Consider the following 22,861-nt stretch of genomic DNA (forward strand, 5'->3'; position numbering starts at 1 on the left):
AAGCGGCTGCAGTATTAACTTGACACCTAATTATATCCCCTGGGCTGATTTTTCCATTCTGTCATGCCCTGCTCTGTCTGCACTTTCTGGGAGTGTGGGATGCTGTGAAGCTCTCCATATCCAGCCATGCTCTGGCAGACATTTAAGATGAAATTATCAGTTGTAAAAGCTCTCCTTTCCGTGCTGCCAAAAGTAGCATCTTCCTGATGTTTATATTTCCTTGAACCAAGCAGGATAGGTTAATTCTGTATAGATTTGAAAGATAGTATTTATTCCAGCTCTTCTGGAATGGGATTTCACACCACAGTTCCCATGGGAGTTGCCATGGAACCTTCACTGTCTCTGACCAGAACTGGCTTTTTTTGACCTGATTCATATTCTGGCATTCCCTTGTTGAAGCAGGAACACTTCTGACCAGTTTCCACGTGGACTCCTGAAGTTACATTTCCTACAGGCTTTCTTCCTAAGGAGGAACTGTAGCCAGGGCCCAGGTGGGGGCAGTTTTTGGCAGCTGCCAAGGGCACAGCCTGAAGCAGGTCTGTACTAACCATGCTGTTGTTGTTCAGTGCCCCAGGTGCTCAAGAGCTGCACGGAGTTCATCGAGAAGCACGGCATCGTGGATGGCATCTACCGCCTCTCCGGGATCGCCTCCAACATCCAGAAGCTGCGGTAAGATGCAATAAACCTTTTGTTATCATGCACTGGCATCCTGGGAGCAGCACTGATAGCATTGTGTGGTGTCACATCCCAACCAGCATCCCTGCTTCTGGTGCTTCCAGCTCTGGAACTGAATCAGTCACACACAGCTTGTGCTGTACCCAACTGACATAACCCAAGGCTGTTTCCACACTGCATAAAATAGAAAGGCAAGCAATGGAATGAAAGTTATTTCTTTCTTTTTATGGCCTCTTTTCTTAAGTACAGGCATCATTTATAGTAGGGGGGCAGGGCACAGCCTGGCCTTCCTCTGCACATCCCTCCTGCACGAAGCTTTCCTTCAGGATAAAGTACCAGGATCCTGGTATCACTGTGCTGCCATCTTCCATTTCTGTTCTTTCTCTCTCCAGGAGCCCTTTGGAGCAGCCAGTGTTTCTCCCTGCTGCCTTGGGCTCCTGGCTTACCAGCAGTTAATTGGGAATGTGCAAAGGATGTGTGCCTGAGTCTGGTGGGGGCATTGCTGTGCTGCACAGGGAAGGGCCAGGAGTTTTCTGGTTAGGAGCTGTTCCCACCACAGCAAACTTCCTTTCCTCTCTCATGAGGCTGTTGTCCTCCTGTGGTTTGGTGTAGAATGCTGTGCTGTGGAGCATTGATGTGCTGGGTGGATGGGACTCACCAGCACTGCTCCTGGGCCCAGGGCCAGGCCAGGGCAGCACAGGGCTATTTGCCATGGGCAGAGTACCTTTTTTGTACCAGCTGTCCCCCAGTTCAGTGGGCAGGTTTGAGCTGGTACGGTGACTGTTCAAACCCTTGGATGGATGGGGTTGTTCTGGTTCAGATTAATCCTGTTCCTTATCCCAGCAAGTCCCATTTAAAGAATCTGGTCCCAAGGTTTTTATATGCAGGATCTAAAGGCTCTGACTGGAGCTGTGACTGAATAAAACATTTGCCATTGCTTCAGTTATATTCCTTTATTCCCTATTTTGCCTTGTGCTGGACCATCCATCTAATCTCTGCCCTAGTCCATTTTTTTCCTTTGTGTTACCCAGACCACTTTCTCCTTCATTGTGTATCAAGATGCTTTAAAAATGGTTTTCTAAAATTGTAATGGCATCATTCCCTGTTGTAGTGCAGAGAATGAAGTGACAGCCTGTTTTCCAGGTTTCTGAGATGTTCCAAAGACAAAAGGAAGGGAGTACATGGCATAACTCATTGACACTGTCCTGTTCATGTAAATCCCTACAGATTTTGAGTGTTTGATGAACATAAGACACATCTTGCTGCAGTTCCCAGCTGTATAAACAGGGCATCAGGCTCATTCCAAAGCTGGGGCTGCAGTATCCTTAGAAATGAATCACTGTGCTTAGATTTCCCATAGAAGATCTGGATCTCCTGGATTTAAAGGGCTTTTTGGTTGGAGAGAAGGTTAGAGAATTTATTCCACATGGGAGATTTCCATGGAACAGATGTTGGCTCTCCAGTAGGGCAGTAGCTGCCTTTATTTGGCAGGTGGGCAAAGAGCCACTGTTGATTTGGGGTGTTGATCCCTGGATCCTGGTATCCTGGCTCTTTTTGAGAAGCTGTGCAGTTGTTCTTCACCTAACAGAATCTTCCTTTGGGTCAGAAGGAATAACATGTAGCTCTGGAAACAGCCAGTGCAGACAGGAGGAGGGTTGAATGTGGTGGGGCACTCCTCTCTTCCCTCCATATTCACTTCTGCAAGGGAGCATTTGACCGAATGTGAGCTTTATTCCTAGGAAAAACCACTGGAGTAGGGCAGGATATGGGCAGGGAGTTTGAGCCAGGGCTGAGTGTGTCTGTGTGGGGTGGGCTGGTGCCTTCCTGGGCTTTTCTGCAGAGTTGAGTTTTTGTCCTAGATGTGAGCAAGGGATGAGTCAGAAGGTGCCTGTGGAAGTGATGTGTGCTGGACACTGGGCATGTGGAAAATTGGATGCTTCCTTTCCTCCTCTGCTGTCCTCAGGGTGAGGAAGGGATGGGCTGTTCACCCTCAGAAGGTGGGGAGCACTCTTGCCCCTTGTCTGGTGGGAGTGAAAGGCTTCCCATGAGCAGTGTCCATGTCCAAGGATGGAAGGGGTCCATCCTGATTCCAGGAGGGCTCAGCTACAAACACACCTGGAGCCCTGGGTATGTTCTGCTCCTCAGGCAGGGTGAGCTCAGGGGTTCTGTGACCTTCTGGGCACAACCTGCCAGCTTTGGGTGGGGGACAGGACAGGGACAGGGATGGGGCACTGCACCCAGCCCACTCCCTGTGGTTGCAGTGCTGGCAGGATGAGTCCCATGGCTGTGAGCAGCCTAAAGGCTCTGGCAGGGACCCCAAGGTTCTGCAGCTCCCAGGGCCTGGCTCACAGCTCTCATGGCCCTGCAGTGTCCTGCTAATTGGAAACAGCACTGCCCAGCATACATGCCAGCAGCAAGGCAGCCCTCAGCCTTCTGAGCTCAGCTTTTATTTCATAATCATTGGTGATTGGGTCTTTTTCTCTCTCTGAAAACCAAGGGAGTGCTATGGGGTTTTCTTCATGTGGTTCCTGGCTGTCTTCTCCCTGTAGCAGAGGCAGTCTCAGCTCACCAGCTCATCCCCCAGGAATTCTGCACTCACTGGTTTCCATGTGCTGCTGATGGAAGTGATGCTGGCAGGACTTTATCATTGCCATTTGCAGGCCTTTGAAATGCAGGGGGACAGCAGCTCTCATCGTTCCTATGGGCAATCCCAGTCACAGCCCTTGGGAGTTAAACTTGTGGGCTTGGAAGATGTTCTCTGGAGACTTTGCAAAAAGCCCTGATGCAGCAAAAGGGATTGCAGCCAGTCAGTTGTAAAATTAACTGAAAATGCTTTATTAGAAAAAGGAAAAGTCTCTTTTTTGAAAAATATCCCCACTGGCTGCCCCACAGTCGTGGGTCACGTGGTTTTGTGACTAAGTGTTTATTTTTTCCTGTAAATCAGGAAAGCCTTGCTGTAATTTGTGCTGGGTTTGATTTCATTCCTCCTCCTCAGAGCCCTTTACCCATTTCTCCGTTCTCATTGCCAGCCACGAGTTTGACTCCGAGCAGATTCCTGACCTGACCAAGGACATTTACATCCAGGACATCCACTGTGTGGGCTCCCTGTGCAAGCTGTACTTCCGAGAGCTGCCCAACCCCCTGCTCACCTACCAGCTCTACGAGAAGTTCTCTGTGAGTGTGAGCCACATGTGGGGCACTTCCTCCTCCAGTGGGCTCTCAGCTGGTAGAGCAGAGAAATCCTGGAAGCTGGACCTGCCTTCCACACACTTCCCTCTCTGTCTGCTCTGCCTCACTTGGGGTTGTTAGAGCCATCAGAAGGGTGTGTCACCAGAATTGCCAGCCTGACACTGTGCTGCCCACACTCCTGATTCCACCCTGCCATTCCAGGAGGGGCTGGCAGTGCCCTGGGGTCTGAGGGGCCTTTTCTGTGTCCCCTTTAAGTCACTCAGAGGTGCCTTTGTCCCCTCTGCCACACTGTGTTGGTTCCACTTGTGGGGCCACAGCAGATGGTCCCTGGCACAACTCCCATGCTTTGCCATTTCCCAGGAATGGGATTGGAAGCAAATGCTGCTCTGAGCTGAATGTCTTCTGCAGAAATTCTCTGTGCCATTAACATGCCCCAGCTCATGACTTATTTGCCCTTCCTTACATGATCCATATGCTGCTCAGTCCCCAAGACAGACCCCCCCGACCTAAGGGGAGAAGAGCTACAAAACCCACCTGACTGCCAAGGTTTGGGATTTATTTGCAGCTGAATCTTTTCCTGCCTCATTCCAGGATGCTGTTTCTGCCGCTACAGATGAGGAAAGGCTGGTTAAGATCCACGATGTGATCCAGCAGCTGCCTCCTCCCCACTACAGGTGAGTGCAGCCTTTGGGGTGTTGTGGGCACTTTGTGAGAGGAATTCTGTAATTCCAGTTTCCCTCTCAAGACAGCCACACTGTGCCTCTGCATATTGAAATGGTTATGGCTGTCCAAAGTTGGTTTATATTTTAATTAGCTCCTTACCAAACACTGTCCACTAAACATGGTCTTACTTCAGGTCCTTAGAAACTCCATCTAGGAGGGAAATAGGAGCTTGTTATGTCAGAGTAAGGAAACAGTTTTATTGTAGGGGGGTACAATACCAGTGCTAACAGCACTTTTAAAAAAATGAAATATAGCCAAAAAATTGCTCAGGCCTTCAGCCAAACTTGGTCAACTGTATTTTGTCTCCAGTTTGCCCCTCCCTGCAATAATAGTAATTAGCAAATAACAACAATGCTCTCAGAATAACTGATGTAATTAATTATATTAGTGTAATGTATTAGAGTAGCATAATATGGTGTTTAAAAATCACCAATTAAAATACTATATTTAAGCCAATTAGTAGTAATAAGAAATTGTGCTATATGGTAATGAGTCTTGACTAAGAACAACATTTTAACAGTCTTTAGTATTAAAAATTATGGCAGGCTATGGTGAAAAGGTACCAGACAAATTGGTATTGGTGATTGGCTTTAACAGCTGTATAGAATACTGCATGTTAATGAGACTAACAGTAATAACTGGTGATGCATGGTATGTAGCATTCACTAATTGGGAATTGTAATTGGTAGAAATAGCTAATGACAACATATGGTGGAAGTTATTTATAGATGGGTAGCTGTTTTAATTGGCTGGGCCAGCTCCCCTGATGTGTCCCAGTGGTTCAGGTAAGTGACCATTTGGGGTGCATGCAGGCAGTATTTGGCTATTGATGCCTAATTAGAATATTTCATTACAATCATCAATTGATTTTTGTAATGTACATTAGTGTATGTTAATCTACAGGTGAAGTCAGAATTCTGGTCTGAGGGGTCAGGTGTAACACATGAGGACAGCTACTGATAACTATTTATAGTCATTTCTGCCAATAAATGTTTAAATTTCAGTTACTGTGATGTGTGGTGATTAGCTGGACAATTGCAATGCTGCAATGAGTGGTATAAATAACTAATTATAAAAGTTAACTGGGGTTTAACTGATGTGTTATAAACTACAGCTGTGTTACTTGCTCTTCAAATAAGGTGGGCTAGTTGGTGCAACAGCTGCTGCTTCTAGTAACTAATTTCAATATTGATGTTAATTGAGGGGGTGTGGCCCTTTAAAAAATAAACTGATCTCTTCCTTTTCATTCACCTTTTCCCCTGAAATGATTTTTAGTTTATGGGGCTGGTCAAACTGGGTTCTGGTACCAGCAGCATGTCAGTCTCAGGGAGGGGGCACAGCCAACAGCAGCATGTGGAATGCTGTAGGTCACAGGGTGCTGCTCTCCTTTCCTGGGCTTTGCTTGGAAAAAGGAAAAAACACTTTATTTTTCTGCTGCTCAGTGATGAGAAGTCGCAGGCAGGAGGTATCTGTTTGGTTTCCAGACAGAGCCATTTTCTTTACTTCCAATCTTGTCTATTTGTGGAATTTTGAGCCCCAAAACACCCTCTCTGTTCCATCTCCCTTCCCCCCCGAAACGAATAGGCTGTGAGACAAGACACAAGCCAGGGGCACCAGGAGGGTACAGCAGCATTTTCACTGCCACCTCCTGCTCCCTCCTCCCTAGTGTGTATCAAACTTAATAGACAAATCCCACCATGTTTTAATATGAACAGAAGCCTCTGAAGTTTAACCTTCTATCTGCATTACCAACCTCTGAGAAACCCACAGCCAGTATTTTCATTGTTCTGGGGTGTCTAAATCAATACTCCCCCCATCCCAGGATGAGCATTCCACATCCTTCCCCACACATCCCTGAGCAGCCCCTCACAGCTGTCACACACCTGCAAAGGGTTTTTCCTGGAACTGTCCTTTCCTTGAGCCTGGGCCAGTCAGGAGAGACTCCCCTGAGCCCAGGCTGTGTCAGTACTGCCAAAGCCAGCTCCACGGTGGGGCTGAGGGGAAGGAGTTCAGCATTCCTTTCTGGGAGCTGTCAGATCACAAGGAAATAATGAGCTGGGTTTGTGCTGTGGATCACGGCCTGGCTTTGCTCAGTGGTGCTGAACATTTGCCTCTCTCCTGTTTTCCAGGACACTGGAGTTCCTAATGAGACACTTGGCTCGTCTGGCTGATTATTGCTCCATCACAAATATGCACACCAAGAACTTGGCCATCGTGTGGGCTCCAAACCTCCTCAGGTACTCTGGGATTTTCTCATTTCAATAGAAAAGAAATGTTTACATTTATAAGCAACAGATACCCCAGAAAATCCCAGCTTTCAGCAGCTGGAAAGAGCTCTTCCTCTCTTCACCCCGTGTACTCTTCACCTCCTGTAAAATATGGGAAATTATTCTAAGCAGGATTTAAGATTGGCTGGCAAGTTCCTGACCTCATGATGTAAAACAGCCCCTGTGTTATCCTGTCTCACACAACACAGTTCCACTGGCTGCAGTTTTGTCAGTAGTAACAAGGAAGAATTCTCTCAACCCTCTTTTAGAGGATAATTTCTCTTCTCTTGGTTGGATGAAACTGATGTGTCCTTGATCATCCAGGAGAATTTCTACAGTGGCATCACTGATTTCCCATTGCATAAGTCTCTAGAGTCTAATTTGACAGCTTTTGGCTGCAAGAATTCAAACTTACAGAAATTAACTTGGATAAATCTGTTTTGAATCTGGATGATAGGGCACTTTAATGGTGTAACTTAAAAATTTTGCTTTAAGAGAAAAAAATATTATCCTCCTGCCCTTTATTGTACTGATTTCTCACCTGCTGTTGTTACCAACCTGAGAAATCTGAGTGTGCAGTTTATCATGGAATCCTAGAAGGGTTTGGGTTGGGAGGGATATTAAAGCTCATCTAGTGCCACCCCCTGCCATGGGCAGGGACACCTTCCCCAGGTTGCTCCAAGCCCTGTCCCATCTGCCCTTGGACACTCCCAGTTCATTCAGGTGGGCTCCTCTTTCTGGCAATTCCCCCACAAGCAGTGGAGTGACCTCATGTTTGAGTTTGCTTTGGTGAGTCCTGGAGCATTCACTCAGCAGGATCAGGTGGAGACACTCCCTGCCTGGGGGAAAATCCTCTTAGAGGCCACAGCAAGTTTACACAACAGCACTGCCTTAAACTGTGCCAGTCATGGAAATGAGTTAACAAAAAGCTCTTGATTTTGGCTGTTCAGTGTATTAACCTCAATTCAGACCTGTCCCACACTCCCCAGTGTTCCTCTTGCCCCATCAATAAGGCTTGACCCTGGAGCTGAAGTTTGGCCATAAATCCCCACAGTCAGCGATGATTTGTGAGCGTTGCCGAGATGTAACCCCAGCGGTGCCTGAAGCCCTTTGTGGCCGAGCCCCCGGCCCTGCAGCCCCACAGGAGCCCAGGCCTGGCCCAGCAGGAGCCTCTTCCCTGTGCTGTGTCCCTGCAGGTCCAAGCAGATCGAGTCGGCGTGCTTCAGCGGCACGGCCGCCTTCATGGAGGTGCGGATCCAGTCGGTGGTGGTGGAGTTCATCCTGAACCACGTGGACGTGCTCTTCAGCTCCAAGCTCAGCTCTGTCATCCGCGATGGGGCAGGTGGGTGCTTCCCTGGGGCAGGAGAGCAGCGCTGCACGGCTGCCTGAGCTCCTCTGGGACATGGAAACATGTTTGTTTTAACCTGGAGGGCACATTTCTGGGTTGGGATGCCAGAACCCACACAGAGATGGCCTGCTTTTAGAAATTGCTGTCAGTACCTTTCTTAAAAGCTACAGATGCCCCACAGGAATGCAGACATGAATGTTTTCTACTTCTGTGTTCTACCACTGAGAAATTGCAAGGAATCACTTAAATCTTCTTCTCTCCTGCTCCCTCTCCTTTTTAAAGCCATCTTTTCTGGTGCTCCTGTATACTTACCCATTGGAGCTAAGTCTGTCTGCCCTCATCCCTTACCTTAAACACAAATAGAACAAGCTGGTGTAAAGCAGTCTCTCTGCATTCAGTCATGTTGAGGCTAAGAAACTGAAATCTTGCACTTGCTCAGGCTGATGTTGCTGTAGGATGAGGAATGAACCTGGAGCACCTGATATGTCATCCAGCCTTGGAGCCTACAAATTCCCTTGAGTAACTGAGACCATGTATCTTTTCCATTGAGAAGGAGCAGAGTTGCACCAGGAGGAAAGTTTACTCTCTGTGTTAGTATGGCTGCCACAAGCTGTTCCTGCTCCTAAGCAGCATTAAGGCTGCACCATCTGCCTTGATAACCTGCCTGTGACTGAAACATGCACAGCTGCTGCAGTTAGCACCACCTGGGGACTGCAGAGAGCTGTGTTTGCACTGTATTTGCTGCTCCCTTCTTTTAAACAAACCCTACCTCTGCTTAGGCTAGCAGAGTTGATCCAAGTCCAGCTTTTTCTCCTACTGTAGGGCAGTTCTAAGTCCATGGAAGCCAGAGGTTATCTTGGCTGAGCAGTGCCAGCCCCAACAGGCTGACTCTGCCAGGGGAAGGAAGATAAGCATGCTCAGAATCCCAGCCAGATGATTATCCAGGCTTAGAATGGCCCATGTAAATTCAGCTAATTGTTTAATGACTTGGTCATTTGCATTCAGTGGCTTTGACACAGCCCTGGCAGGGAGCAGGGTCAGGCTGCTGGGTTGGCTGAGTGCAGGAGTTCTGCATTCCAGAACGGCTTCCTGGGAGCCTCTGGGTGTGAGCACAGCTCCTGCACCCACTGCTGAGAGGGGGAAATGGTGCTGCCAAACCTGTTTTTACCCAAACTTGACCCAGGACAGCTGAGTGATGTTTACAGCTCCTACACCCCCCCACAGACTCTGCATCCTTCACACAGAGCTGTGCTGTTCCAGGGACAGCCATGGAACTGGACCAAGCAGGATATTCTGCACTGATACAGCTCCCCCAAAGCCTGAACTCACCTGGGAATCACCCCAGAAACACCTGTGCCAGAGGCAATGGCAGACACAGGAGAGCTGCTCCTACAGCAGACTCCCCATAATCTCTCCAGTGAAGCTGTCAGCAGCAGGAGGCAGCAGCAGCTGCTTTCAGATTTTGCACATTCATCACCAAAACCAGACACAAGCTCCAAAGGCCACAGGCAGGCCACACAGCAGATTCTGTTTGCTGTGTCCAGGTACACTTTGGCTTGTAGCAGCTTCAGTCACACGTGGCATTTCCTGCTACACCGAGAGGTGAAATCTGGGAATGACCCAGACAGGTTTTATACAAAGGAAAAACATAATTTTCTTTACAGGCTCTTGCATCATACAGATGAAGGAGAATGTGTCACAAAGGTTTCCATCCTACCTGCTTGCCTCTGTTTTGTTTTGTTTTTTTTTAATACACTAAACCGTCATTCTTTTAGTCATCAACATATCTGTGACGTTGTGATCACATTTTGTCCACATCTTTCAATGGCTGGGATAACAGAGGTTCAGAAAAACACAGCACCTCCCTAGACACACAGAGCTGAGCTTTGATCTCTGCACTGCCTGTGCTGACTCTCCCTGTTGCCTGTGGTTTTCCCTTGCAGGGCACAGCTCTTTGTCCCGGCCCAAGTCTCTGCTGGTGTCCTCCCCCTCCACCAAGCTGCTCACGCTGGAGGAGGCTCAGGCACGGACACAGGCCCAGATCAACTCTCCCATCATGGCAGACAGCAAGTACATCGAAGTGGGAGAAGGCCCAGCAGCTTTGCAGGGGAAATTCCACACAGTCATTGACTTCCCATCTGAAAGGTAGAGACAGGTTTCCTCTCCAGCATGTGTCATAATGGTGTTATTTTGAATACAGCAGGAATTTGCTTATATTGACTTGGGACTTGTTATATATGTAAATATTGTGGCCAGTTTTCTACCTGCTTTTGACTCTGGGAGGATTCAGCTCATATCAGTGATGTTGGTTTAGCCAAATAATTTGTGCTCCACTCCCTCTTGTTTTCACCAGGGATATCATTTAATGTATAAATCCATGTTGTCTGTGATGAAGAGATGCCTGGACCAGTCACACACAGAAATGTAAACAGGGTGAACACCTGCAGATGTTGGGGTTTTGCAGGACTAAGTGCTCTTCACAAATCCAGGTTCCCTTGAAATGGAGCAGTTGGACAGGCTCAAGGACACTGGAAATTAAATATGGTAGTGGAGGAGACTAAGGTGGTTTTATAGCAGGAGTGAGAGATGCTTTTGAACACCTTTATGGCTGCCCAGCTTCCCAGAGAACTGGGGCTTCTTCCAGAAAATTCATCCCTTGGCTGCTGGACTGGACAAGGAAGAGCCTTTCCTCACCTGCACTGCAGCTGCTTTGTGGAGTTTGGGGGAATTTACACAGCAAGACTTTAGGGCTGAGCTGGAAGAAAGAAAACATCCTCAGCTGGGAAAAGAGGGAGGTTCCAAGTAGAAACCTGGAGTTTCTGAGCAGAAAGCAGAGAGTGCTGGTAACAAGCAGCCAGGATTGAGCTGCAGCCTACCCTCCATCCATGTGTTCCATTTTCTCTCCCCAGGAAAAGGCCTCCCAGCAAGATGAAGAAGTCTCCAGTGGGGAGCTGGCGTTCCTTCTTCAACCTGGGAAAATCCTCCTCCGTGTCCAAGCGCAAACTGCAGCGCAACCCCAGCGAGCCCTCGGAAATGAAAGCCATAGCCCTGGCAGGTGAGGCCCCCTTCCAAAACCCGGCGTGTCAGCAGTGCAGAGTGATGTTTCCAGTGGGCTTTTATCTCCTTCTAGCGTCCAAGCCGTGCATGACACCTCCAGAGCTCTTCTTTCCCAATGGATCTCGGGCAGCTCTGGAGCCTGCCAGGGCTCGTAGCTCTGTGCTTTGCTTGGAACAGCTTTGGAAGGATAAGATGTGGCTGCTGCTATCACAAGTCACAAGATAATTCCTTCTGACACTCTCATTATGAAATGAGAATACAGTTCTCATTCCCCTTGCTGTTCTCAGAAGAGGGAAAGGCACCTTCCCACAAACACATTCTCTCCAAAAGCTGTACCAGAGTACCCAGAGAAGGCAGCCAACAACCCTTTGCAGTCACAGCCAGCATATGTAGGTGGAATTCTCAACCTTTTCCATATATAATGTTCTGTTTCTTTGCAAACTTAAAAATAGCAACAACATGTTTTTGCAGTAAAACACATCACAAATCCCAAAATATGGGCCCGGGAGAATTTTTATCCCCTCATCTCTGAAGATTGATCTTTAAATTCTTACCCTCACAGCCTTCACACTCGTTTATGATGCCCTTCAGGACTGTCTCCTCAGAGACTGAAATTATACTTTAGTTTTATAGTTTTATACCCTGTTTAGTGCCCATAAAACAGGGTCTGTAAATGTTCTTTCCTTCCCCCTTTTTGAGGGGTTTTGCTTGTGGGAAATTGTTTCCCATCCTGTCACCTGCAGCAGTCATCGCTTGGGTTGGTCACTGTTTTCAGGTAAAATGAGAATCAGAAACCCACCTTCAAAACAAGATTACTCATTACAGTGAGGTTGGTGCTAGAAATGCATTTGTGTTTTTCCTGCCACTGTTACCCAGCTAAATGGAAACCCCTTTCCTAACTGATGCCTGTGTGGTTCCTTCCTTCAGGAGGACGAGGAGACAGCGGGACGCTCCGCTCGGCCAAGAGCGAGGAGTCCCTCACCTCCCTGCATGCTGTGGATGGTAAGGCAAAATCCTACCTGCACTTCCAAGAAATGGGCATTAAGGGAGGCACTTTGACATCTCTGGCTGTAGATATTCAACAGGGCAAGTTTTCCACTGCTCCAGGGGAACCTGAACTTGCTAACTGATTAAGCAGCTTTCTGCTCCCAGCACAGATGAATCTTACAGAAATGCTCTTCATGGCTTTTCCTGCTTTTAAGGTTGAAAAAAGCAAACCTTTTGCTTTGGTGTAGCTGATGCTGCTTATGTTTATTCCTTGGCTCTTCCCCTTGCTATTTCAAGGTTGACAGAGCAGCATTGTGGAGGAAAGTGCTCTCTGAGAAAGGCCTTTAGCACATTTAAAGTGTCTTTGCTTGTGCTCACAGCTTAGTTTCACACTAAATCATGCCTGGCAAGTGCTGTAACAGAGTTTAAGCAAATGGAATAAGCAGTCAATGCCAAGGATGTTACTTTGTGTGCAGAGATCACATGGGGAGCCTCTCGCTGCCTTAGGGCTGCTCTGACCACCCCCACCCCTGACTGGGCCTGGCCCCCTGGGCAGGAGCTCTGGTCACTGACCCACGGTGTCTCCTCTCTTCCAGGTGAATCCAAACTGTTCCGGCCCAGAAGGCCCAGGTCCAGCAGCGATGCCCTGTCTGCCTCCTTCAACGGGGAGCTCCTGGGGAACATGAACCGCTGCAACTCCTACGACAACCTGCCCCATGACGACAGCGACGGTGACGAGGGGCTCATCCACGTCCCTGCCCTCATCTCCCCCCGCTCCTCGGAGGACGTGGACCTCAGCCCGCCGGACATCGGCGTCGCCAGCCTGGACTTCGACCCCATGTCCTTCCAGTGCAGTCCCCCCCAGGCGGAGTCCGAGTGCCTGGACAGCAGCACCTCCCTGCTGGAGTCCGTCGATATCAATAAGGAGAAGCCAAGCCTGCTCAAGAAGGATTTAGAATCAGGTAGCCAGTCCCAGACCCCAGGCAGTGCCACAAGCTCTGAGCCAGTGTCCCCTTTCCAGGAGAAGATGAGTCCCTTCTTTACGCTGGACCTGAGCCCCACAGAAGAGCAGGCCTGCAAACCCCTCAGCTTCTCACCCAAGACAGCCCGAAAGCCCATCAAATCTCCACCACTGAGCACAGAACCAGTGTCCGTTGTGCTACCCAGCCGTATGCCAGAGGCCACGGGAGGAGTGCCCACCACATCCAGGAACTCCTCTGCTTCCAGCTGGAGCAAAGAGATTGGCATCACTGAGATCACAAACAGGTCCCCAACCCAGATGTCCTTGCCCCTGAAAAACAGTGAAACAGGAACAGGGGAAGGAGCCCACCAAGAGCTGCAGCATCCCCAGCTAGTGACTGCTTGCAAAGCAGAGTTGCCAGAAGAAGGGGAGAGAGCCATGCCAAGCAGTCAGAATAAGACTGTACCCAGTGGACACACCCAGCCAGGTACAGTGCATTTTCCTCCATTCTTTCTTTAAGTTCCAAAGGGGAGCTGCTCTCAGAACCGTCCTCCTCTGCGTGCCTTTAGGAGAGGGGATTGCCTGTCAGTTCTGGTCACGAGTGTCTTGCAGGGCTGTGCAGATCAGTAAAGTCTTAACCTCTGCCTTCTCCCTACATCACACAAATCTCGGATAATTTCCATAATGCTTTATATTCCGCTTTTTTTTTCCCCATCCTCTCATACGTGAAAATCTCTAGCATGTCCTTCTCAATCATTTCAGCCAATAGACCATCTAAGACTTTTCCTTTTTTAAATTAAAAATCTGCCAACACTCGAAGAAGGGACCTTTCCGCCTAAAACCTTATGATCAAAATTGTGTAAGGGTATCTCATTCTCTGCTACCTCCTTCCTACCTCTAGAAATGCAAGAGGAGCCTTTAGACAATCTCTTGGGTTTTTTCCTCTTTGTGATGAACTGCTGTGCTGTCAAGCAGCGTTTACCTGTGAGACACAAGTGTTTCACATCAGAAGGAACTGCCACTGTGAAAGTGTGGAGAGCATCTATTTTTTTATAATAGTCATTAAGGTCACTCTCCTTATTGGGTAACATAAAATCACTCTCTCTCTCAATTTTCCCCCCATTAGGAGCAGTTGCCCTCGACTCCCCCCAGGATCCTGTTCCCGTCAGTTCTGTGTCTCTTATCCCTCCTCCTCCTCCGAAAAACGCAGCGCGTATGCTGGCCCTAGCGTTAGCCGAGTCCGCACAGCAAGCATCCGCCCAGTCCCACAAAAGGCCAGGAGATGCTCATGCTGAAAGCACAAATTATGGAGAGGCTGAAGCTGGCACAGCTCTAGAAAAGCTCCATCTCTCTGCGGGCGCTCCCGACAAGCTCCACCTGTTCACTGCTGTGCCCGAGAACCGCCTGCACTTCCAGCCCGGGGCACCTTTAGAGCAGGACTGCCAAGGCACGGCCGGGGAGCAGAACCACCCGCCCGGCGCACCTGGAGGCCAAGAGCCCCCGCCTCTCCACACGGGCATGCCTGGGGACACGCCTGGCAGCAGGGATGCGGAGCAGGAGCAGTCCAGCTTCCACCTCAGCAGAGCGGGGGACAAGGAGGCCTTCCCGGCCCACGTGGGGGACTGGGAGCGCGCGGCCCTGCACGGCCCAGGGACGCTGCCGGAGCGGGAGCTGCCCGGCCCGGAGCCGGCTGCGGAACAGCCCCACCTGCGCGCGGGCCTGGCCGGGGACAAGCTGCACGCTCCCTGCGCGGCCGAGGACAAGCTGCAGTCTCCCTCCGTGGCTCCTGCTGGGGACAAGGGCGCCCCGGCCGCGGTGCCGTACCTGAGCACCCTCCCGGGCCCAGAGCCCCGGGCCCCGCCCGGGGCCGCCCCCCAGGCAGACGTGAGCGTCCCACCCGCGCCGCGCGCGGCCACGGCCCCGGCACAGAGACAGGAGCACCAGGCAGCCGTGGGACAGGTGCCAGCGGCCAAAGCACCCAGCGGCTCTGGGCAGGTACGTGCTGCGCCCTGCACAGCTCCTCTGAAATGCTGAGCACTGGCAATGTCGGTCCAAATCCAAATGGCAAGGGGGGGAATTGCAGGAAACTGGGAGTGATGTGGGTATAACACAGACACAGCCTTGTAGGAAATCCTGTGCTGCTTTCCTAAGGGAGCATCCTGTAGGGGAATATCCACTCTTCTTGGTTTTAAGGAAAAAAGTATTTGCAGGGGCAGGTGACAGAGGGATTGATAGTTCAGAATGCTCAGACAGAAGAATTTTTGCATCCTCTGAAAGGGTCCTCTTCCAGCATCCTGGTTAGGTTCTTGTCCAGTCAGCGAAAGGATGAGAGGACACAGTTTTAAGCTGCACCAGGAGAGGTTTAGGTTGGGCAACAGGAAGAATTTCTTCACGAAAGGGTGATTAGGTGCTGGAAGGGGCTGCCCAGGGGGTTAGTGGAGTCCCCATCACTGGAGGTGCCCAAGGAGCAACTGGACATGGCGCTTAGTGCTCTGGGCTGGTGACAAGGGGGAGATTGATCTCAGGTAGGACTCCATGGTCTCAAAGGTCTTTTCCAAACTCAGTGATTCTGTGATTCTGTTAAACAAAGCAGGTCAGATCACTTGTGCAGCATTGAAAAATTTCCATCAGAAATCTAAAGCCCGCAGCCTGTGAAACACGCCTGGCTGCCACCCATCTTAAGCCCTGCAGCCACATTTAAGTCAGGAATTTCTACTTTACTGCACTTCTTGATCTGCTCACCATTAACATCACACTTTTAAAAGCAGACCACCTAAGGAAACACTGAGGGTAACGCGTGAGGAGACAGCCACCTCCTCCCTTCCTCTGGTTTGGCATTTGCAGAACACACCAGTTGTGATGGGGCCCTAAAAACTGCAGTGGCATCATGCCTTCCCATGCTGAGAGAGGGAACCTACATGTCTGTCGGTCCCCAACAAACAGAAACCAGGCACAGATATGCTGGAATGGAGGTGATCTGTACAAGAGTCTGGGATGGTCTAACTATAGAACAGCAGAGAAAAAGCTGCTTGTCCCTAACTTTGTCTGTTTTCTTCCCTACAGATGTGGAGCACAGCTACACCTGAAAAGCCTCCGGAGCCCACACCAGGCTTTGTCTCTGAGAACAGTTCCAGTGCCCGTGGCTCCTCTTCCATGCCTGCAGGCCACCAGAGCCACTTGGAAAAGCCTCGGGAGAGCACGAGGGCTCCCCCTCTGCACCTGCGCTCCGAGTCAGTCCCTGCCCCCTCCTCCTACGGCTTCACCCCGCCCGTGCCACCCGTGAGGACACTGGAGAGCAAGATCGCCGCGGCCATGCACTCCAACAACACGGACGCCATCAACAACTCCAACTACCACTCCTTCCTGGCCTCCTCCATGCTGGCATCCTCCGTGGAGGAGGCGCTGCTGCCGCCGCCACCGCCACCGCCTCCCAAGCACTCGTCCATGCAGCCGGTGTACGTGCCGCACCCCAAGGCGGAGAGCCTCCCCGAGCCCGCGGGGCCTGACCCCTACCTGCACACCAAGCACCAGTACCGGCCCGAGAGCGTCCCTGCCCACGGCTACCACGGCAAGGCCGAGCAGCACCAGCCCTACCCGCCCCGCCCGGAGCCGCCCGTCACTGCAGGCGCGCGCTACGGCTCCTACGGCACGCAGGGCAAGGGCTCTGCCGCGGGCCTGCACCCCAAGCCCCGCAGCCGCACCGACTTCGTGTCCTCCGTGAGCTCCGCGGGGCTGCGGGGCAGCGGCTACGCCGAGGAGGCCCCCCCGTACCCCACCATCCGCAGGGTGCAGTCGCTGCACGTGCCCGGCCCGGCCGCCGCCGTCCGCTCCGTGCCCATCTCCCGCACGGAGGTGCCCCCGGACGACGAGCCCGTGTACTGCCCGCGGCCCCTCTACCAGTACAAGCCGTATCAGCCCCACTCCGACTACCACGTCACGCAGCTCCAGCCTTACTTTGAGAACGGGCGGGTCCATTATCGCTACAGTCCCTACTCCAGCTCCTCCAGCTCCCCCTTCTACGCCGCGGCCGACGCGAGTTTCTGTGACCTGGATCCCTACAGCACCGTGCGGGTCCGGCCCTTCCACGGCCTGCCCAGCCGCGAGTTCGGCCCCTACGTGTCCCGGCTGCAGGGCAAGGGGCTGTACCGCTACCCCAGCCTGGCCGCCTACCCCCGGGCGGGGCTCATCAACCACCTGGGCAAAGAGCACAGCTTCGTGAGCAGGGACGTGCCCCCCGCCCCGGACATCAAGCACATGTACATGTCCTGGGACCTGGAGGACATGGAGAAGTACCGCATGCAGTCCATCCGCCGCGAGAGCCGCACGCGCCAGAAGGTCAAAGGGCCCCTCATGTCCCAGTATGACAACGTGGCCCCGCTGCTGCAGGACGAGCTGGGGGGCCTGGATGCCGTCCACCTGTGCAGCAAATCGGATCCTGGCAAGAGCGGCCTGCTGACGGTGGCAGAAGGGAAGGAGGGCAGGTACCCGGCCAAGGCGGCCACGCCCGAAGGGGACGAGCGTTACTACGGGCAGCACGCGGAGCCTGAGCTGGACCGAGCCCTCTATCACGGTGGGGGCTACGGGAACGGGCAGCCCGAGAAGCCGTCCCTGCCCCAGAAGCAGAGCAGCATCCGGAACAGGAAGATGCACGAACCAGGCAGCAGCAGCAGCGAGCACAGGACGTATTTGCAGCAGGAAGCCAACCATAGGCAGCCTTCCGAACCCAAAAATGGGCCCCCCTACCCTGAGTACAGGCCCAAGGGTGGCCCGGAGCCCTCTGAGCCCATGGGCTACCAGCACTCGGGCAGCAAGTACATCCCAGGCAGCCAGGAGACCCTGAGGCTGAACCACAAGGAGGGGAGGCTGGCAGAGGACAGGCCGGACCTGGAGAGGCCCCGAGGCAGAGCGTCCATGGAGAAGCACTCCAGAGACTGCTACAAGGAGGAGGAACACGCCGCCCCTCCCGTGGCGCCGCCGCCCAAGCCCGAGCGGAGCCACAGCCTCCGGATGCGGGAGCACCCCGAGCCCATGGAGAGGGACTCTGCCCTGCTGTACCCCTACCAAACCCTGGGCAAGCGCCAAAGCACGATGACTGTGGTGTCCCAGTACGATAATCTGGAGGATTACCATACCCTGCCTCAGCACCAAAGAGGGGGCTATGCTGGAGCGGGGGGCTTCGTGCCCCCTGGCTTCCCCCACGTGCACAGCAGAACTTACGCCACGGCGCTGGGACAGGGAGCCTTCCTCCCCACAGAGCTGTGTCTGCAGAGGCCCGAGACAGAGGTGCACGTCGAGTGAGCTCTGGGGGGGACGAGGGATAGAGTCTAAGCAGCCTCTGCTGGACAGTGGACTGTTTTATTTTTTCAGTGACAGTAAGAAACTACCCGACCCTGCCCCAGTGAGCAAAGCAAAGCCCCCTCAGCCCTCCCCTGGCCCCCACTCACTGTTTTTATGTAGTAGAGCTATAGATTTTCATGTAGTTTTGAGCCACCTGGGAGGACAGGGCAGGCTGTTGGCACACGGGTGTTGCCAGAGGCCGAGCAGGGCTGACACAGATGCTGTTGGGGCAGGGAGGGAAGGAGTTTGCCCTTCCCAGAAGTGACACTGGCTGCTCCTCCCCACGCCCAGGGTCCCGTGTATGATGGGCTGTGCACAATGGACTGTGCCTGCAGCTCCATCCTGCTGCAAACTGCCCGTCCCAGCTGGCTCCAGGAAAGCGCCGTGGAGGATCCTCGGAGTTACACAGAGAGAGTGGGGCTGGGCAGGGCTCCCCAGGGATCCTCTCCTTGCTGAGGCCCTGCCTGTCCTGTGGCTGCACCCACTGCAGCTGCTCTGAGCTGGGTGGGGGCCTGTTCGATTTCAAGCCCAAGGAATAGGCTCTGAAGCCAGCTCAGAACACAACACACTTGTTACATTTCTTGCTTATTAACAAGCTGCTTCTGCCTACAAGAAAAAAGTCCATTTCCTTCACATTTCTCTGTTGTAAGCAGAGGCCAGCTGCAGGAGCCATGTAGGACAGGTTTGCATTTCTCACACCAAAAGAAATAAACTACTAAACTACACCAAACCCAACCCCCAGAGCTGGGAACAGCACACCCATTCCATGCCAGTCCTTCCTCTTTGCTGCAAGGTTATCTGTGGCCCATATAAGCTCATTCCATCCTGTGGCTGGCAAGACTCTTGTCATCTCACTGTAAAAAATACTAAAAAAATAGATTTTAAAAAAAGTCTATAGGATTATGTAAATCAGAGCCTTCCTTGCCAGCTGTGTGTGACAAGTTGTCTGCGTGAGCAGCTGCCCTGGGCCAGGTCCTGCAGCAATTCCATCAGGGAATGCTCCTGCTGAGCTTAAGCTGGAGGTCTCCACACTCTCTGCAGCCTCTGAGCTCCATGCTAGGCAGAGATCCCTGTGGAGTTGTGGCACACAGGGAGCAGTGATGAGCCCAGGTGCAGTTCCTCCAGGACTCAGTGAGTAGGAACAGAAGGCCAGTGCACTCTAAAATACACCAACAATGGTGTTCAAGCTGTTGAAAAGCTTTGATATTGTAAAAACAGCCTGGCAGCCCTTCATGCTGCCTCTCAGACTCCCCAGGCCTCACACCCCCTGTACAAATAAAGCACATCCATTCCATTAGGTAGGGCTTGCAAGCAATACTTGAGATTTAGCAGTTTTTAAATGTTCACTGATAAATTCCAAGGCCATTCCTGTTCCGTGTAGTTGAAGAACTTCTCTACCTGTTTCAAATCTCTAATCTTTTATGAAAAACCTGGAAGTCCTGCAGTTAGCACACAGCTGCTTAGGTGGGGCTTTTTGAACAAAAAGTTTCATGACTATTTTGGGACTATTAAATCCTAAGGAAAGTCTGCTTCTAGTTGCTGACTACTCTGTAGCTTTTTGCTTCTTTTAACCTTGGAGCCTTGTCTGGGGCTGTTTCAGTAACTACCTTCTGGATATATTTTATTGTGCAATGCTGGTGTTTTAAGCATTTTGTTTAGAAGAGTTCTCACATGTTATGGAATGAAATCAGGCAGTAAGAAAAAAAGAAGAAAGAAAAAGAGAAAAAAGCAGCACTGTGATCCAGGTTACCACAATCTCCTCATGAAGAATTCCCAGGTAGAGGGGTTGGGGTTTTTGGTGAGGGAATGCTTTTTGTAGTGTTTTCTTTCAAGGAAAACTGACAGAACTGCACAGAAAGGGACCACTGGGTGAGCCACCCTGTCTCCACTGGCAGTAACTCCCAGGCAAGGCTGAGCTGCCCTGGTTCCTCGGAGCCAGGCTGGATTATCTGTGCTCCCCAGCAGAGCTGTGTTGTGCCAGGACCAGCCTCAGCCCCTGGCTACCTGCCAGGTCTCCAGTTGAAGCAGGGATAAGTGTTTGGTTCAGGCTATTTGGGATTCAGGTAAAGAGAGCTGCAGGTCCAACCTCTCTCTCTGTGAAAGCCTTAACTCCCCCCTGCCCTCAGCCTCCCCTCCCTCTGCCTGGGCCTTACGTCAGCCAGGACTATCCTGCCACTGCCAGGGGCTGCTCCAGCTCCTGGCAATTGTAAAGCCTCTGGATTTTCCTGCTCGAAGCCACTGTCTCCCTGTAGAGCCCAAGTGCCATCCCTGACAGCCTCTGCTCCTCAGTGCTGTGCTGCTCTCCCTGCATTGTGTCAAGTGCCAGGTGCAAAGCTCATCCCATTGGAAACAAACCCTTCAGCACCTTTCCCAAAGGGCTTCTGGAAGTGCACACCTGTACCCTAACCCAGAGGGCTGCTGCAAACAGCTTTTGGGAATGAGAGGAAGAAGCCAGCAGAGAGAGCAGAGACTCTCAGCCACCTCCCCTTGGTGTGCAGCCACAGCCAGGTGTGCTCCGAGGGTGGGAGCTCTCCAAGAACCCAAACTCATGTCCAGCACTGCTGAGCCACAGTACAGAATTCAAAAGGGTGAAGGCACCAGCTTTTCCCAGGTAACACAGACCAAAACATTTCCTTTATTGTTCCTCCTGCCCACAGCTTCAGCTGCATCCTGCATGATCCTGCCCTGCCAAGCCATACAGTGAACTATGCAGTCCTGCTCCTGCTCTGGGCTCAGTCTGCTGGTCCTACAGAGAGTTTTACATCCTCATTAACTCCAGAATTCATAGGTGAGGTTGGAAAGGGTGTCATGCATCAGAACAAGGCAGACAGGTGACACCAGGAGTCTCAGGTGGGTGAGCTGGAGGACGGTGACAGCCCAGTCCTGTGTCCCAGAGTGGAGAGAGCAGGGGGACAGCAACACAAATAATCCTCTAATCCAAGTGCAGTTGTGCTTGGGCTCAGTAATTCTTGCCTGACCACGTCCCCACGAGGTGACAGCAGCTCTGTTCTCAGCAGTTCCCTCACATGGACACTATTGCGTCTAGAGCTGCCACTCCCTCTGTTTCCAGCAGAGGGTCTCCAGTGCATGCAGAATGAGGCTCCAGGAGTGTGCTCCAGCTCTGGATTTTCACCTCTGCTTTGGAGCAGGACGTGACCCGCAGGAGCCCTTCCTTGGGAAGGGGAGTGCAGTCATAGGTGAGTAATGAGGACTTGGCCCCTATGAAGTCTTAAGTAAAGCATTAATTTCTGATTTTTGCAGAGTCTAATCAGGTGATATCTATATGCATCTCTGAGAACACCCCCACAACTTTGTGCCTATGTCTTTGCAGTGATCCCCCGCCCCTGCTCCCCGCTGGGGGATCAGTGAGGATTGCACAGTGGTAGTAAGTTGCTACACAAAACCAAAACCGACTTGAAAACGTTCTGGTCCTCTTTGACCCCAGAAGGGACAGAACCTCAAGTGTGCTCTGCCATCCCCCGGGCTGGTGCCAGGGCATTGACTCAAGTGGTGTGTTACATGTCAGGAAATCCGGGTGAGAAGTTGTTTTCCCTCCTTTCGTTGTGGCGGCTTAGGCGCGTTCCTGTTCCCCGAGCCCAGATCCCTGTGAGAGGCATGGTGTGGTGTGAGCCAGCACCACGTTCCTCCTGTGTGCACAGCCCTGCCTTGTCCAGCTGGGGGGAGGGAGGGGAAAAAAGGGTTGTTTTGCCGTTCATTTTCCTGCTGTAGAAGACTTGATTTTTCTTTCCCTGAGCCGCATGAGAGAAACATCCCAGAAAGTCTTGGGTTACCTTTGGAGTTCCCTTCACTTTAATTTATAGAGTGTCTTTTTTTGTGAACTGGTGTAAAATGTATATGCTGACAAGCTCATGTATTTTTATGTAAATATTTTTTGTGGTTCCCCACTTGCCCTTCTCTGTAAATATTTAGAATTCTCATATTCTTCTCACCTTGTATGATGCAGATGTGGTTTTGTTTCTGTTTTTTATTTGTACTGTAATGCAACAATCCAGACTGAGGTGTCTTGTGGTATTAAACAAAAGCAACAGTCCCACTGAGCTCACACTCAGATGTGCAACTTGACAGCATTAATCAAGCCAGGTTAAAAACTACTCAGGTGTGCCTGTGTGTATTTTTTCCTCTCTGCCTCATTAATTAACAGCCTACTTAAAACACAAAACAGGAAGAGGCAGCTTGGGGCCGTGCCTTGGAGGGAGGGATGCTGGCAGGCAGCTAAGGATGAAGGAGGTGACTTTGAATTCCCATGCCAAGGCTTTGGGCTTATCTGTGCCATTGCACCTGTGCCCATTGCTGCTT

General features: G+C 51.4%; 1 protein-coding gene across 2 annotated transcripts in view; it reads left to right on the forward strand.

Annotated features, from left to right (window-relative positions):
* Positions 1 to 22,656, forward strand: part of ARHGAP32 (Rho GTPase activating protein 32) — a 153,132-nt gene extending 130,476 nt beyond the window's left edge. For both annotated transcript variants that reach the window (XM_059488375.1, XM_059488374.1), the window contains 11 exons: positions 567 to 669; positions 3,705 to 3,849; positions 4,456 to 4,538; positions 6,717 to 6,824; positions 8,051 to 8,196; positions 10,146 to 10,347; positions 11,112 to 11,257; positions 12,187 to 12,261; positions 12,843 to 13,694; positions 14,334 to 15,202; positions 16,271 to 22,656. In XM_059488375.1, coding sequence (XP_059344358.1) covers positions 567 to 669; positions 3,705 to 3,849; positions 4,456 to 4,538; positions 6,717 to 6,824; positions 8,051 to 8,196; positions 10,146 to 10,347; positions 11,112 to 11,257; positions 12,187 to 12,261; positions 12,843 to 13,694; positions 14,334 to 15,202; positions 16,271 to 18,505 — 4,964 coding nt within the window. In that variant the 3' untranslated portion in view covers positions 18,506 to 22,656. The remainder of the gene's footprint in view (positions 1 to 566; positions 670 to 3,704; positions 3,850 to 4,455; positions 4,539 to 6,716; positions 6,825 to 8,050; positions 8,197 to 10,145; positions 10,348 to 11,111; positions 11,258 to 12,186; positions 12,262 to 12,842; positions 13,695 to 14,333; positions 15,203 to 16,270) is intronic.
* Positions 22,657 to 22,861: the final 205 nt, after the last annotated feature.

Source organism: Ammospiza nelsoni, chromosome 24, assembly GCF_027579445.1.
Source record: "Ammospiza nelsoni isolate bAmmNel1 chromosome 24, bAmmNel1.pri, whole genome shotgun sequence".
NCBI classification, from domain to species: Eukaryota; Metazoa; Chordata; class Aves; order Passeriformes; family Passerellidae; genus Ammospiza; species Ammospiza nelsoni.